At 42.3% G+C, this 18,115-nt stretch overlaps 1 protein-coding gene across 5 annotated transcripts in view; it reads left to right on the top strand.

Moving 5' to 3' along the window:
- Positions 1-18,115, top strand: part of ATF1 (activating transcription factor 1) — a 59,501-nt gene that overhangs the window by 6,041 nt on the left and 35,345 nt on the right. For 3 of the 5 annotated variants that reach the window (XM_023211137.3, XM_031936304.1, XM_023211138.2), the window contains 2 exons: positions 2,082-2,236; positions 11,876-11,974. In XM_023211137.3, the coding sequence (XP_023066905.1) occupies positions 2,234-2,236; positions 11,876-11,974 (102 nt within the window). In that variant the 5' untranslated portion in view covers positions 2,082-2,233. The remainder of the gene's footprint in view (positions 1-2,081; positions 2,237-11,875; positions 11,975-18,115) is intronic. The other 2 variants (XM_023211139.3, XM_023211140.2) reach the window with 1 other exon arrangement.

Below are 18,115 nucleotides of genomic sequence, written 5' to 3' on the forward strand. Positions count from 1 at the left end.
AAAAAAAAAAAAAAAAAAAAAAAAAAAAAAGTTTGTTAAATGATTTAAGGCCATAAACTGTTTCATTGACTTTTTGTTTTTCTTCTTTCTTTTTTTTTTTTTTGAGACAGAGTCTCACTCTGTTGTCCAGGCTGGAGCACAGTGGCGTAGTCTCGGCTCACTGCAAGCTCCGCTTGCCAGGTTCATGCCATTCTCCTGCCTCAGCCTCCCAAGTAGCTGGGACTACAAGCGCCCGCCACCACGCCCGGCTAATTTTTTTGTATTTTTAGTAGAGATGGGGTTTTACCGTGTTAGCCAGGATGGTCTCCATCTCCTGACCTCATGATCTGCCCGCCTCGGCCTCCCAAAGTGCTGGGATTACAGGCGTGAGCCACCATACCCAGCCTCTTTCTTTGACTTTTAAAAATTGTTCAATTTACCCTACCTTAAAGCCATTAGATTATAGATAAGGCCTGGGGACATACGAAGTTAGCCACACCCCTAGCTGTGCTGAAGAGTCAGCTCTTATCTGCACTTCTGCCTGGTGTGTCCTAGGCTAGGCTCCACACCTAGTACATAATTAAAATTCCTTACTAACCAGGGTTTTCACCAAAAGTAAAAGTGGCTGAAAGTTAAAATTGGAACATGTAATTGAGACTGTTGAAGAATCAGTTTTACATGTAAGGAGTGTAAGGAAAGTAGAATGTACTTTTGGTAAAAGATTATAAGAAGGCATGGAAATGTGGGGTTTTTTTGGTTAAAGGGTTAAAGAGTTGTTCTAAGTTGGCCGGGCGCAGTGGCTCAAACCTGTAATCCCAGCACTTTGGGAGGTCAAGGCAGGCGGATCACCTGAGGTTAGGAGTTTGAGACCAGCCTGGCCAACATGGTGAAACCCCATCTCTACTAAAAAATACAAAAGTTAGCTGCTGGGCATGGTGGCGTGCACCTGTAGTCCCATCTATTCCAAAGGCTGAGGCAGGAGAAGCGCTTGAACCTAGGAGGGGGAGGTTGCAGTGATCCAAGATTGCGCCACTGCACTCCATCCAGCCTGGGTGTCAGAGCAAGACTCTATCTCAAAAAAAAAAAAAAAAAAAAAAAAAATCATACAGGAAGCATCAAATGTCAAATGGTGTTTTGCTTTGGATTATATTTACATAACTATATTATTGGTATGTGTTCCAAAGTTACGGAAAACTCCTGTAATTCTAATATGATTTAGTGTGTGTTAATAATTAGAATCGTTATGCAAAATATTGTGTGCCACAGAAGTAACCACATTTCCTTATCATTTGTGGTTTTAATAGTGGCTTTCCTAAAACTTTTTATCATCCACAGACAATTGCTGTCTTGTTTTAATCCTGTTTAGAAGATGGTTTATAATCAGCTATAGAACTCTAGCAGGTATTTTTTTTTTTTTTTTTTTTTGAGATGGAGTCTTGCTCTGTCGCCCAGGCTGGAGTGCATTGGTGCTATCTCGGCTCACTGCAAGCTCCGCCTCCCGGGTTCACGCCATTCTCCTGCCTCAGCCTCCTGAGTAGCTGGGACTACAGGCACCCGCCACCCCGTGCCCGGCTAATTTTTTGTATTTTTAGTAGAGATGGGGTTTCACCGTGGTCTCGATCTCCTGACCTTGTCATCCGCCCGCCTCGGCCTCCCAAAGTGCTGGGATTACAGCGTGAGCCACCATGCCTGGCCAGCAGGTGTTCTTAAATGCAGGTTTCTAATAACTTTGGAAATTGTAACATTAGAATAGAGGAAACAACTTTCAGAACTCTCATGAAGAGCTAGAATGTTCATGAATATCAAATGAAACAGTTAACTGAATCAGCTGAACCAATAGAAAACTGAAGTAATCTTTTTAACTTGGATTAAAATGCTGCTGATCCTTTTTTGTTTTTCAGAGTCAAGGAAACTTTTCATTTGAGCTATTTACAGTTTGTAGCAATTGAGTAAAGTATATTGCTGTGAACGAAATTTGGAACATATTTGTTTCTCTATATCAGATTTCTCCAGAATTTGGAAACCAGTTGTGAATATTCTTAACTTATGGCAATGTAGTTATTCGCATAAGTGCAATAAGAATCTGTTTTCTTTTGTAACAGGATACATTTGGAGAAATTGGTTATTTTACCAAGGCTTTGCCTGGAATGGTGTGCTTTCCTTTAAGGAATCAAACTTGTAGAGCCAATAAAAGCCCTTTGGGGAACTGGCCTCATACCTTGCCTACACAGTTCCTGTACAAGGTTTCTGACCTATGGTAAGTAAAGAATATCACCTTCTCACCTGTCCAGGAACCCCAAGTTATCTTGGGACCTCAAAAGGAGAGAAATTTACCCAACTTATAGGTATTTGAGGATACAAACCCATGTCAGGGCTCGGCTTTTGAAAAAGTCTTATCTGAGATTCCTTATGAAACAGAGTTCCATCAAAGCCAATTAAAAAGCCTGTGTGAAAAATCATTATTCTTGCTGCACTTTATACAATCAGGCCAAGTATAATAAAGCAAATCAGTCTTACCATAATTTGTCTTTAGTAAAAATGGGAAACTGGAAAGAGAAATACTATGTTTCAAAAACTGTGGTACGCTTGTTATTAAATTCTAGTCTCCTTAATTGTTTTTAAGTTTGTTTCTGCAATTTAGGCTAACTGTGCTTATTCTTGTAAACCAACCAGTAATCTCTAACTGTTGCTCAGAAGAAACAAGAGGGATGGGTAATTTAAAAATCTGGTTAAGTATTCTAATTCTGGGCAATTACAATCAGCTAACAACCCCATATCAACTTAGTTCCAACAGTTGCCCAGTTAATGAACGGCTTTCTAATTTAGTTTTTTACTTGGAATAACTTTTCTTGTTTTGCTTTACTCTTCTTTTTTTTTTTCTTTCTTTTTGAGACAGAGTCTTGTTCTGTTGCCCAGGCTGGGCTGCAGTGGCACCATCTTGGCTCACTGTGGCCTCCGCCTCCCAGGTTCAAGCGATTCTCCTGCCTCAGCTTCCCAAGTAGCTGGAATTACAGGCACACGCCACAACGCCCAGCTAACTTTTGTATTTTTAGTAGAGACAGGGTTTCACCATGTTGGCCAGGCTGGCCTCGAACTCCTGACCTCAGGTAATCCACCCACCTTGGCCTCCCAAAGTGCTGGATTACAGGTGTGAGCCACTGTACCCAGCCTATTTTGCTTTACTCTTGTGGAATATATTGCTGTTATACTTTTTGCATAGGAATACAGGACAAGCTTACTGAATGTTTTGTTTTTTTTTTTTTGAGATGGAGTCTTGCTCTGTCGCCCAGGCTGGAGTACAGTGGCATGATCTCTGCTTACCACAAGCTCAGCCTCCAGAGTTCATGTCATTCTCCTGCCTCAGCCTCCCGAGTAGCTGGGACTATAGACACCCGCCACCATGCCCAGCTAGTTTTTTGTATTTTTTGTAGAGACAGGGTTTCATTGTGTTAGCCAGGATGGTCTCGCTCTCCTGACCTCGTGATCTGCCTGCCTTGGCCTCCCAAAGTGCTGGGATTACAGGCGTGAGCCACTGTGCCCGGCCTGAATGTTTTCTTACTAATCTTCCAGATACCACCTTTTGTCGAAACTCGAGTTATGAATGAACCTTACCATACTGATGCTTTCTGACTAAGCTCCTTTCTACCCTAAATGCGATAGACCCTCATAGGCAGAAGGAATATCATTGCCCCTGTTTAGCCTGAAGAAGTTACAGAATGTGGATCTTCGTCCCTCTGCAACCCTTAGGATTAAGGGTTCTCTTATAAAAGGTGGGGGGATTGGGAGGCCGAGACGGGCGGATCACGAGGTCAGGAGATCGAGACCATCCTGGCTAACACTGTGAAACCCCGTCTCTACTAAAAATACAAAAACTAGCCGGGCAAGGTGGCTGGCGCCTGTAGTCCCAGCTACTCCGGAGGCTGAGGCAGGAGAATGGCGTAAACCCGGGAGGCGGAGCTTGCAGTGAGCTGAGATCCGGCCACTGCACTCCAGTCCGGGCAACACAGCGAGACTCCGCCTCAAAAAAAAAAAAAAAAAAAAAAGGTGGGGGGAATGTCAGAGTGTGTGAACCAGAGCAACTCCATCGTAAGCAGGCTGGGTAAAATGAGGCTAAAAGCTACTGACCCTGCATTCCCAGATGGTTAAGGCATTCTAAGTCACAGATGAGATAGGAGGTCAGCACAAAATACAGGTCATAAAGACCTTGATGGTAAAACAGGTTGCAGTAAAGGAGCCGGCCAAAACCCACCAAAACCAAAATGGCCTGAGAGTGACCTCTGGTTGTCGTCATTGCTATACTCCCACCAGCGCCATGACAGTTCACAAATGCCGTGGCAAAGTCAGGAAGTTACCCTGTATGGTTTAAAAAGGGGAGGCATGAAAAATCCACCCCTTGTTTAGCATATCATCAACAACCATAAAAATGGACAACCAGCAGCCCTCGGGGCTGCTCTATGGAGTAGCCATTCTTTTATTCCTTTATTTTTTTAATAAACTTGCTTTTACTTCACACTGCGGACTTACCTTAAATTATTTCTTGTGCGAGATCCAAGAACCCTCTGTTGGGGTCTGGATCGGGATCCCTGTCCTGTAACAGTAGCGTCTCACTGTGTTGCTCAGATTGATCTCAAACTCCTGAGCTCAAGCAATCTTATCGCCTCTGTCTACCCAAGTGCTAGGATTACAGGTATGAGCCAACACACTCGACTGTATTTTTGCAAGTTTTGTTGTGCCTGAATTCCTTCATTCCTTTTTTCTTTTTTTTTTTTTTGAGATGGAGTTTCACTTTTGTTGCCAGGCTGGAGTGTAGTGGCGTGATCTCAGCTCACTGCAACCTCCACCTCCTGGGTTTAAGTGATTCTCCTTCCTCAGCCTCCCAAGTAGCTGGGATTACAGGCATGTGCCACCACCCCTGGCTAATTTTGTAGTTTTAGTAGAGACTGAGTTTCACCATGTTGGTCAGGTTGGTCTCGAACTCCTGACCTCAAGTGGTCCACCCACCTCGGCCTCCCAAATTTCTGGTATTACAGGTGTGACCAATGCACCCAGCCAGATTGCCCCATTTCTAAAGCTGGGGTGAGGTAACTAAATATATTTCTGTCTGTCTCTCTCTTTTAAGAGACAGGTGTCTCACTTTGTTACCCAGGCTGGAGTGCGCCTAGCCTTTTTTTTCCCTTCAACTTTTAAGTTCCAGGGTACATGCACAGGATGTGCAGGTTTATTACATAGGTAAACATGTGCCATGGTGGTTTGCTGCACAGAACAACCCATCACCTAGGTATTGAGCACAGCATCCATTAGCTATTCTTCCTGCTGCTCTCCTTCCCCTGCCCCCTGCACCCTCCTCCACAGGCCCCAGTGTGTGTGCTTCCCCCACCATGTGTCCATGTGTTTTCATCATTCAGCTCCTATTTATAAGTGAGAACATGCAATGTTTGATGTTCTGTTCCTTTGTTAGTTTGCTGAGGATTACAGCTTCCAGCTCAGTCCATGTCCCCGCAGAGGACATTATATCTTTCATTTTTATGGCTGCATAGTATTCCATGGTGTATATGTACATGTTCTTAATCCAGTCTGTCATTGATGGGCATATGGGTTGATTCCATGTCTTTGCTATTGTGAATAGTGCTGCAGTGAACATATGTGTGCATGTATCTTTATAATAGAATGATTTATGTTCCCTTGGGTATATACCAGTGATGATATTGCTGGGTCAAATGGTATTTCTACCTCTAGATCTTTGAGAAATTGCCACCCTGCCTTCCATAATGGTTGAACTAATTTGCACTCCCACCAGTAATGTAAAAGCATTCATTATTCTCCACAACCTCGCCAACATCTGTTGTTGATTTTTTAATTGCCATTCTTTTTGTTTTGTTTTGTTTGAGACAAAGTCTCATTCTACTGCCCACGCTAGAATGCAGTGGCACAATCATGGCTCACTGCAACCTCCACCTCCTGGGCAGCCTCCCGAGTAGCTGGGACCACAGTTGCCCGGGATGCTGGCTGATTTTTTTTTTTTTTCTTGAGACTGAGTCTTGCTCTGTTGCCCAGGTTGGAGTGCAGTGGTGCGATCTCTGTTCACTACAACCTCTCCGCCTCCTGGGTTCAGGCGATTCTCCTGCCTCAGCCTTCCAAGTAGCTAGGACTACAGGTGCCTGCCACCACGCCCAGCTTGTTTTTATATTTTTAGTAGAGATGGGGTTTAGCCATGTTGGCCAGTCTGGTCTCAAGGTCCTGACCTCAAGTGATCTGCCCGCCTCGGCCTCCCAAAGTGCTGCGATGACAGGTGTGAGCCACCGCACCAGGCCAGTAATCGCCATTTGACTGACGTGAGATGGTATCTCATCGCGGTTTTGATTTACATTTCTCTAATGATCAGTGATGTTGAGCTTAAAAAGTTCTTAGTTTATTTCTAGCATATAATGTTTGTTTGCAAGTTTTTTTTTCTTTTTTTTTTTTTTTTTTTGGAGACGGAGTTTCACTCTTGTTGCCCAGGCTAAGTGCATTGGCACAATCTCAGCTCACTGCAACCTCCATCTCCCGGGTTCAAGCAATTCTCCTGCCTCAGCCTCCCGAGTAGCTGGAATTACAGGCATGTGCTACCATGCCTGGCTAATTTTTTTTTTCTTTATTTTTAGTAGAGACGGGGTTTCTCCATGTTGGCCAGGCTGGTCTTGAACTCCTCACCTCAGGTGATCCACCCACCTCAGCCTCCCAAAGTGTTGGGATTACAGGCGTGAGCCACCGCGCTTGGCTGCAAGTTTTCTTAAAAGTGTTCTGCCTTCCCTGACATTTTCTGTGTCAGCAAGGTCTCAGCCCACCAAGATTTCTCAGTTCCTTCAGTTGCCATTGATGGTGCTTCTGAAGTGGTGTTTCACTACTCCCTGGTTTCTGCCTGATTTTGGGTTATCTCCTGTTAAGATTATATATGCTAACTGGGGGCTTACTTTATTTTTACAGAAAATGCATTCGTACACATAAAATTTATTCTGTATTGAACAAGTTTTTAACACATTGTTAATCTTAACCTCAATTTTAGAAATAATAGCTTAAAAAAAGTGAACAAATAAAGGTTATATTCTGATAATACCAGTAAAATAGTATGTACTGTTGTTTATGAGATGAAACTATAAAGTTGTTTTTATTTTGGAAAAAGCTTTATTTGATACGTTGATTCTTCATGTATGCAATAATAGAAAATACGTTATCTTTTTTTTTTTTTTTTTGAGATGCTGGGCTCTCGCTGTGTTTCCCAGGCTGGTCTCGAACTCCTGGGGGTTGCTGAAGCAATCCTCCTGCCTTAGCCTCCTAAGTAGCTGGAATTATAAGTGTGCAACCTGTTAGTTATCTTTTTTGTAGGAAAGGTGGTTATAATTATTGTCCAAAATGTTACTTGCTGATTATAGTGGCTTTTACTGTTATGTGTGTTTTTTTGTTGATCATATTAGTTTCTATAGAAGTAGGAATGTATCTTACTTTTTTGAAACAGGGTCTTGCTGTCACCCAGGCTGGAATGTTAGTGGCACGATCACGGCCCACTGCAACCTCAACCTCCTGGGCTCAAGTGATCCTCCAGTATCAGTGGGCGCCCCCCTCTCCAGCACCCCCACCTCCTGCAGGATCTGGGACCACAGGCATGCGCCACACCTTGCTAATTAAAAAAAAATTTTTTTATGGAGACAAGGTCTTGCTACATTATCCAAGAAGGAGAAGTAGGAATTCTTAAGGATGTTGTTATGGAGGGAAAAAACAAAGGTATCATTTCTAGTAATTAACAAGATTAAAACAAAAGTATCATTTCTAGTAATTAACAAGATTATAAAAACTCTTTTATAGTTTCAGTGCTTTAGGATTACATCTTTTTTCTTCTTTGCTCTGTATTCTTATATTTTCTGAAGTAGAGTATTTAAAAGGTATTTTTAGTAGAGATATTATGCAGAAGGTACCTGATTTTGTCTTTTCTGTTTGTATATTAGTCTGTGGGATTACCTTGTATTAGTGTAGATTAAAAAGCACTGAATTGGCCAGTGTGACTGATGCCTGTAATCACAGCACTTAGGAGGCCAAGGTGGGTGGATCGCTTGAGCTCAGGAGTTCAAGGCCAGAACCTTGTCTCCACAAAAAATTTTAAAAATTAGCGGGATATGGTGGTGCATGCCTGTGGTCCCAGCTACTTGGGAGGCTGAGGTGTGAGGATCACTTGAGCTCAGGTGATTGAGACTGCAGTGAGCTGTGATCGCACCACTGCACTCCAGCCAGGGTCACAGAGCAACACTCTGTCTCAAAAAAAGAAAAAAAAAAAAAAGAAGAAGGAAAACACTGAGACTCTGGTAAATGGATGGACAAATGATATGACCAGATAACTCACACAACTAATGAAGAATTAAAGAAATATGAAACAATGTACATTTTTTGCCTATCAAGTTAATTATTTCTGTTGCTTCCTTACGTGCTTTTGATAAACTATAATTCATTCAGAACACTTTAAATATTTCCTACGTAATTCCCTTACATTAAGTAATTCTCTTTTTTGGAACTACAGAAAAAAATCTTAATTACAGAAAAAGGTTTATGCACCAGAGATGTTCATGACAGTATTGTTTTGGTAAAAAAAAATACAATTTATGCACATTCCCTGGATGCTGTATTATGTAGTCTTTATTTATTTATTTATTTATTTTTGAGATGGGGTCTGGCTCTGTTGTCAAGGCTAGAGGGCAGTGGCAGCTTACCCAGCTTACTGCAACCTCTGCCTCCTGGGTTCAAGCGATTCTCCTGTTGAGTAGCTGGGATTACAGACATGTGCCACCACACCCAGCTAATTTTTGTATTTTTAGTAGAGATGGAGTTTCACCGTGCTGGCCAAACTGATCTCAAACTTCTGACCTCAGATGATCTGCCCACCTCGGCCTCCCAAAGTGCTGGCATTACAGGCATGAGCCACACTGCCCGGCCTATGTAGCCTTTAAATATGTTTCTATTTAAAACCTAGAAGATATGTATGATAAATGAAAACAGGATACAAAATGTGAGGATACAAAGTAGTACATGTAATATGGTTATGATTTTAAGTAAAGTTGTGGAAATAGAAGACTACAAGAAATTAGACAATATTGTGATTAATATCTGTCATCCTGTTTTCTTTCTATTGTGTATTTTCCGTGTAAGAAGAAAAAGACTAGTGATATATTTGAGGGAAGAAAATTTAAACTACTTTCTGTGTGAAGCGATTTCATGCCTTTTCCAATGACTAAAAACAATAGCTTCAATTCAATTGTTAAAAATGAATTTGGGCTGGGCATGGTGGCTTACACCTGTAATCCCAGGTTTGGGAGGCCGAGGCAGACAGTAATTACTTGAGCCTAGGCATTCAAGACCAGCCTGGGAAACATGGCAAAACCCCATCTGTACAGAAAAGACCCCCCCAAAATCAACCAGGCATGGTGGTATGCACCTGTAGTCCTAGCTCCTCAGGAGGCAGAGGTGGAAGGATGGGTTGAGCCTGGGAGGTCATGGCTGCAGTGAGCTGAGATTGGACCACTACACTCCAGCCTGGGCAGTGGAGCGAGACCCTGTCTCAAAAAAAAAAAAAAAAAGTTTTCTGACTTAGAAAAAAGGAAGAAGAAAATATGTAGGCTTAAATGCCACATTTATTAATTCAGTGAAGCCAAGGGGCAGCTACCTAGTTGCCCTCTCTCTCTAATTGTGGAAAAATACACGTAACACAATTTACCATCTTTTTTTTTTGAGACAAGGCTGGAGTGCGGTAGTGTGATCTCAGTTCACTGCAACCTTGACTCCTGGGCTGAAGCAATCTTCTCGCCTCAGCCTCCTTAGTAGCTGAGACTACAGGAGCATACTACCATGCCCAGCTAATTTTTTATTTTTTGTAGAGACGGGTTCTATGTTGCCAGGTCTGGTCTCTCCTGGGCTCATGTGATTCTTGGGCCTCAGTTTTCCAATGTGTTGAGATTATAGGCGTGAGCCACCAAACCTGGCCATATTAACTTTTTTTTTGAGACAGAGTCTTGCAGAGTCACTAGGCTGGAGTGTAGTGGTACGATCTCGGCTCACTGCAACCTCTGCCTCCCGATTCAAGCGATTCTCCTGCCTCAGCCTCCCGAGTAGCTAGGACTACAGGTGCACACCACCACGCCTAGCTAATGTTTGTATTTTTAGTAGAGACGAGGTTTCACCATGTTGGCCAGGATGGTCTTGATCTCTTGACCTCGTGATCCATCCACCTCGGCCTTCCAAAGTGCTGAAATGACAGGCGTGAGTCTCCACACCTGGCCATAGTAACCATTTTTAAACATACAGTTCTATAGTGTTAAGTACATTCATAGTGTGTACAACCAATGTCCGGAGCTTTTTTTTTTTTTTTGGAGACAGTCTCCGTCTGTCACTCAGGCTGGATTGCAGTGACACAATCCCACTCACTGCAACCTCCGCCTCCCAGGTTCAAGCAATTCTTGTGCCTTAGCCTCCCAAATAACTGGGATCACAGGCACCCGCTACCACCCCTGGCTAATTTTTCTTGTATTTTAGTAGAAACCATGTTGCCCACGCTGGTCTTGAATGCCTTAGCTCAGGCAGTCCACCTGCCTTGGCCTTCCAAAGTGCTAGGATTATGGCCTTGAGCCACCACACCCAGCCCAGAACTTTTTCATGCCCATTAAACAGCAACTCTCCATTTCCTCCTTCCCCTAGTCCCTGATAGCCACCATTCTACTTCCTGTTTCTATGGAGTTTGCTACTCTAGATACGTCAAATTAGTGGAATCATAAAGTTTTTGTGTTTTTATGACCGGGTTATTTCACTTAGCACAATATGCTCAGGGTTCGTCCATGTTGTAGCATGTGACAGGAGTTTCTTCCTAAGGCTGAACAATATTCCATTGTATGTACAGTCACTATTTTATTTATCCATTAATCCACTGATGAATATTTGGGTTGCTTCCACCTTTTGGCTATTGTGAATAATAATGCTGCCCTGAACATAGGTGTACAAATGCTCTGAGACCCTGCTTTCAGTTCTTCTGGATGTATACACCAACAAGTGAAATTGCTCTGTTTGAGGGACTGCCATAGCATTTTCCATAATAGCCGTACCACTTTACATTCCTACCAGCACAGTAGTGTGCAAGGGTTCCAGTTTCTCCATATCCTTGCCAACACTTGTTATTTTCTGTGTCTTGATATTACCCATTCTAATGGGTATGTATGAGGTGATATTTCATTGTAGTTTTCCGTGCATTTCCTTAATAGTTAGTGATATTGAGCATCTTTTCATATGCTTGCTGGCTAGCCCTCTCTTTTTTGCCTTTCCAGATAACCTTTAAAAACATTAAATTCTATCTAAATCTTTTACCAGCTGCTTTGTTAGTGGTTCTCTCCCTATTTGCTGTATTTGATCTCTCATAGCTCATTTATTCTCAATCTTACCCGGCCTGCATATCCTGAAGTTGATTATCTAAGTTTTCTAGAACCTATTTAGAACTTCCTTAGGTATAATTTTATTTATTTGTTCAACTTTTACTCAGTAAATTCTCTATATAAAAAACTATATGTGTACTTAGAAACTTCCGTAGAGACAGATATGTTTGTATCCATAGACAGGAAGACTGTAATCATTCTTCAGTGGGATAACATTTGAAAATTTAATCATCATAATTTATGTTCATATGTGCCTTTTGTTACATTTAAGCATGTTTTTGTGGACCAAAATTCAAAAAAATTACAGAATATGCAAAGTCCCCTTTCTATCTCTATACCATTGCTACCAGTTCTTTTCCAATGAGGCAACCAAATGGTCAATTTTTATATGATTCTATAGTATACTTTAAATATTCTGTATCATATTTAATTTTAACTGACTCTTTCTCCTCTTATAGTTGATTATGGAAGATTCCCACAAGAGTACCACGTCAGAGACAGCACCTCAACCTGGTTCAGCAGTTCAGGGAGCTCACATTTCTCATATTGCTCAACAGGTAAGGGAGGGACCGGCCAAAATACTGAGCTTGTTAGGAATATTTTATATGCAGATTAATCTCTTGTTTCAGACTGATTATTAATGTGTTTTATTTTTATTTATTTATTTATTTTTATTTTTATTTTTTGAGACAGATTTTTGTTCTAGTTGCCCAGGCTGGAGTGCAGTGGCACAATCTTGGCTTACTGAAACCTCCGCCTCCTGGATTCAAGCAGTTCTCCTACCTCAGCCTCCCAAGTAGCTGGGACTACAGACATCTGCCACCACACCTGGCTATTTTTTGTATTTTTAGTAGAGATGGGGTTTTACCATGTTGGCCAGGCTGGTCTCAAACTCCTGATCTCAGGTAATCCACCCACCTTGGCTTCCCAAAATGCTGTGATTACAAGTGTGAGCCACCACACCCAGCATTAATGTTAAAAAAAAAAGAAAAAAAAAAAAAGCAAAGGCCAGGCGCAGTGGCTCACGCCTGTAATCCTAGCACTTTGGGAGGCCAAGGCGGGCGGATCATGAGGACAGGAGTTCAAGAGTAGCCTGACCAACGTGGTGAAACCCGGTATCTAATAAAAATACAAAAATTAGCCGGGCGCAGTGGCGGTTGCCTGTAATTCCAGCTACTCAGGAGGCTGAGGTAGGAGAATTGCTTGAGCCTGGGAGGTGGAGGTTGCAGTGAGCACAGACCATGCCACTGCACTCCAGCCTGGGCAACAGAGTGAGACTCCATATCATAAAATTAAATAAAAAATACAGTAGAAAACCAAGCAAAAAAGACTATATAAAATGTTAAAATATAGGAAAAGAAGGTGGCCTTAATCTTGTCAAGATCATTTGGTTTTATTTTCTTTTAAACTAAGTATATAGTCATCCCTCTATCTGCGGGAGATTGGTTCCAGGACCTCCCACAGATTCCAAAATCTGTGATGCTTAAAGCCCCTGATAGAAAATGGCATAGTGTTTGTATATAACCTACATATTTTCCTGTATACTTTAAATCATTTCTAGATTACTTTTAATATCTAATACTATGTAAATGCTATGTCGTTATACTGTATGACAAGAAAAAAAATCTCTACATGTTCGGTATAGAGAAATTTTTTTTCCTGAATATTTTCAGTCTGTGGTTGGTTGACTTCACGGATGTGAAACTCAGGAATGCAGAACCCATGAATAAAGAGGCCTAACTGTATTTAGAGTTGTTTCCTTTGCTTTTGTTTTTCGAGATGGAGTCTCGCTCTGTCGCCTAGGCTGGAATGGAGTAGCACGGTCTCGGGTAACTACAACCTCCGCCTGGCGGGTTCAAGCAATTCTCCTGCCTCAGCCTTCCGAGTAGCTGGGATTACAGGCGCCTGCCACCACACCCAGCTAATTTTTTGTATTTTTGGTAGAGACTGGGTTTCACCATGTTGGTCAGGCTGGTCTCAAACTACTTCTGACCTCAGGTGATCCACCCACCTCAGCCTCCCAAAGTGCTGGGATTACAGGCGTGAGCCACTGCGCCCGGACAAAAAAGTTTTAAAAATTAGCTGGGTGTGGTGGCACTACAACACTTGTAGTAACAGCTACTTGGCTGAAGCAGGAGGATTGTTTGAGCCCAGGAGTTCAAGGCAGCAGTGAGCTATAGTCTTGCCACTGCACTCCAGCCTTGGGTGACAGGGTGAGACCTTATCTCCAAAAAAAAAAAAAAATTGCATGAGTGTAAGAGCCATTTAAAGTGCAAGATTAGACTAATGGATTTTAATGTCAACAGAATACACAAAGTTCAGACTGTACATAGCAAATAACCTTTAAGAAACTATAACTTGCTGAGTTTTGCTGTTGTATCAAACAATACAAGTAAATGAAAAGGCTATTAAAACACTACATATCTTTTCTAATTGCATATCTATGTGAGGGCGGATTTTCTTCGTATAATTCAACCAAAACAATGTATGATAACATAATGTTGAATCAGAAGAGATTTCAACTGTTTTCTTTTTCTTTGTTTGTTTGTTTGTTTATTTTTTGAGACAGAGTCTTGCTCTGTTGCCCAGGCTGGCGTGCAGTCGTGCGATTTCAGTTCATTGCAACCTCTGCCTCCTGGGTTCAAGTGATTCTCCTGCCTCACTCTCCTGAGTAGCTGGGAATACAGGTGCCCACCACCACAGCCAGCTAATTTTTGTATTTTTAGTAGAGATGGGGTTTCACCATGTTGACCAGGCTGGTCTCAAACTCATGACCTCAAGTGATCCACCCACCTCGGCCTCCCAAAGTGCTGGGATTACAGGCGTGAGCCACTGTACCCAGCTGATTTCAGCTGTTTTCTATTAAGCCAGATATTAAGGAAATTTGCGAAAATGTAAAACAATGCCATTTCTCTCACTAATTTTTTTTTGAAAATGTATTAATGGAAATAGGTATGGTAACATGTAACGGATTTGTTATTGTGTTTTGAAATGAACTGTTAACTTTTTTAAATTTAATTTTAAATATAGTAAGTATTAATAAATATAACTCAAATAATTTTGGGGGGTCCTCAGTAAGTTTTAAGAATGTTGAAAGGATTTGTGACCAAAAGGTTTGAAAACCAGTGACCCAAAGAGTTAATCCTTTAAGCTTGATATATTCTTCTGTAGAGATGGGGTTTCACCATGTTATTATTTGGCTATATCTGTGAAGAATAGCAGTGTCTTCTCCAAATGGTGCTAGAAAAATAAGGTGGAATCTTTCTTTGATTATTTTCCTGTTAATAGAGCCCTTTACAGAAATGTTCTAATTCAGTTGGCTTACTTATATATATATTTCAGTTATTTTGGTTAGATGTGACTCTTCTCCAAATTTCCTCAGAAGCATATTTATGGTGAGGTGAAATAAATACATTTCTTTTTTTTTCGAGATGGAGTCTCGCTCTGTCGCCCAGGCTGGAGTGCAGTGGCCAGATCTCAGCTCACGGCAAGCTCCGCCTCCCGGGTTTACGCCATTCTCCTGCCTCAGCCTCCAGGTAGCTGGGACTACAGGTGCCCGCCACCGCACCCGGCTAGTTTTTTGTATTTTTTTTTAGTAGAGACGGGGTTTCACCGTGTTAGCCAGGATGGTCTCGATCTCCTGACCTCGTGATCCGCCCGTCTCGGCCTCCCAAAGTGCTGGGATTACAGGCTTGAGCCACCGCGCCTGGCGAAATAAATACATTTCTAGGTAGTAAATCATTTTATAGTGATTTTTAAAAATAATATGGCTGGCAGGCCGGGCGCAGTGGCTCACTCCTGTAATCCCAGCACTTTGGGAGGCTGAGGCGGGTAGATCACGAGGTCAGGATCAGCCTGGCCCAAATGGTGAAACCCCATCTCTACTAAAAATACAAAAATCAGCTGGGCATGGTAGCATGCAGCTTTAATCTCAGCTACTCGGGAGGCAGAGAACTGCTTGAACCGGGGAGGTTGCAGTGAGCCAAGATCGTACCACTGCACTCCAGACTGGGTGACAGAGTGAGACTCTGTCTCAAAAAAAAAAAAAAAATGGCTGGCCACGATGGCTCACGCCTATAGTCCCAGCACTTTGAGATACTGAGGATCACTTGAGCCCAGGAGTTTGAGACCAGCCTGGGCAACATAGTGAGACTCTGTCTCTACTAAAAAATTAAAGAAGTTAGCAAGGTGTGGAGGCGTTTGTCTGTAGTTCTAACTACTCAGGAGGCAGAAGTGAGAGGACCACTTGAACCCCAGAGGTCAAGGCTGCAGTGAGCCGTGATTGCACCATTGCATTCCAGGCTGGGTAACAGAGCGTGATCCTGTCTCAAAAAAAAAAAAAAATTACGTAAAGGAAACAGTATTTTACAATAATTCAGTATAAACTGGGGATATAGCAGGGAACAAAAGTCTCAGCTCTCCTGGAACTTATATTCTAATTTTGGAGAGACAAGCAACAAAACGTATCAGTTGGTACTATGTGCCATGGAGACAAAGCAGTATAGGAGAGAGAGGGAGTTAGTGGTGGAGGACAGGGGACTTCTCTTTTTATACAAGGTAGTCAGAGACATACGTCTGAGGAAATACCTGTTCAATTATATGGACCAACAGTTGTAAAACTGTGAGACTAATATGTGCTTGATACAGTCAGGGAACACCGAGGTGGCCAGTGTGTTGGGAGAGGGACTGATAGAGGATGACGCAGAGAGGGTTGGGGTGCGAAGAGGGGAGAGTGCCAGATAATGCAAGCCATACGCCACTATAAAATTTTTGTGTTTTAATCTGGGTGACATGGGGAACCTTTAGAGTGTTTTGAGTAGAAACATTATCTGGCATATCTTAAAAGAATCCCTCAGACTGCTTTGTGGAGTAGAAACAGGAAAACCAGTTAGAAGGCATTACAGTAATGTACATGGGAAATGACAATGGCTTGGACCACTGTGGTAGCTGTGGTAGTGATGAGACAAAGTTAAGATTCTGGATATATATTGGTTGTAAAGCCAATAGTATTTGCTTTTGGATTGGATGTGGAGTTTTAAATAAAGGAAGGAGCCCAGATTGACATCACAGTTTTGGTTTGAGCAACTGTAAGAATGAAATTACTTGAGCTGGGCGTGGTAGTGCATGCGTGTAATTCCATCTGCTTGAGAGGCTCAGGTGGGAGGACTGCTTGAGCCCAGGAGTTCCAGACCAGCCTGGGCAACATAGTGTAGACCCACACTGTCTCAAAAAAAAAAAATATATATATATATATATATATGTATGTGTGTGTGCACACACATGTATATGTGTAACTGCCATTTATTGACAACACTGGAGGATGTTTTCCGTTTTCTTTTTGGAGGAATGTTGGCAATCAGGAATTTGGTTTTTAGGCATGTTATGTCTGTACTAGTATCTGTGTTGGTTTTCTGTGCTGCAGAACAAATCACCACAAAGCTAATAGCTTAAAACAACACACATTTATTATCTCACAGTTTTTGTGGGGTCAGGCATATCTTAACTGGGTTCTTTGCTTTGGGGTCTCACACCAAACTGCAATTGAGGCATTGGCTAGGGCTGAATTCTTAGCAGGAGGCTAGACTAGAGAAGAATCTGCTTCCAAGCTCACTTAGTTTGTTGGCAGAATTCATTTCATTGTCGCTATAGGACTGAGTGCTTCAGTTTTTTGGTTGGTTCTTGGCTGGAGGCTGCCCATAGCTCCTAATGGCCACCAGTAGCTCCCTGCCATGTGATCCTCTCTGTATGCAGTTCACTGCATGGCAGCCTGCTTCAAGTCCAGCAGGAGAGTGAGAGCAAGGCTGCTAGCAAGACAGAGTCTTATACATAATATCATCAAAGGAATGACATCCCATCATCTTTGCCTAATAAGGTTGGTTGGAAGCAAGTCACAAGTCCCTCCCACTCTCAAGGGGAGAGGTTTAGACAAAGTCCCAAACACCAGGAGCTGCAGATCATGGGAGCCACCCTAAAATCTGTTGGGCAGACCATCCAAGTAGATTTATCCAGTAGGCAGCTAGAAACATGAGTCTGGGGTCCAGGAGAGAGGTCCAGACCAGAAATCTAAATTTAGGAGCTGTGGCTATATAGGTGGTATTTATAATGGTGGAATGATTTCCAGACTCCCCCTAGGATGTAGAAAGCTGGAAAGAATGTTACTGTTACCCTAAAACAAAAATATGTTGTATGTTCTATAAAATAATAACAAACTCATAGAGGTGGGGTGTGGGCGTGGCTCACCTGTGGCAGAGCACATTAAGAAAGCAGGGCTGCATACTAGCAGGAAAATTAATGAATTGCTAAAGTCCAAGCGTAGGCAAGCGTGAGCATGTAGAATCCTTGGGAGCTGCAGACACAAAGACAGTTCATACCCTCTTGTAGGTTTTTCTCCGAGGACCTCCAACAGTTGCTTAGGAGAAAAATGGGGCTGGGGACACAAGGAAGACCAGAGAATGCCTTGGTAGGTGGTATAGGCCTACTTGGACCTTTTTTTCCTTTGGAAAAAAAATCTTTAAGCCACTGGGAGAAAGGGAATAAACGCTGTTTTCCATTGTGTCTGGGAAAAGTAAAAAGAAAAAGAAAACCCACAAACCCTGAGGGAATGGCAGGAAACTGTTAAGGGCTTAGACTGTTAGAGTTTTTCTGCCACTGGGAGAAAGCCCCAACCCCTGTAACCGAGGGACATAGAGCCTACCTGA

The sequence above is a fragment of the Piliocolobus tephrosceles genome, chromosome 10, assembly GCF_002776525.5.
Source record: "Piliocolobus tephrosceles isolate RC106 chromosome 10, ASM277652v3, whole genome shotgun sequence".
Taxonomy (NCBI): Eukaryota; Metazoa; Chordata; class Mammalia; order Primates; family Cercopithecidae; genus Piliocolobus; species Piliocolobus tephrosceles.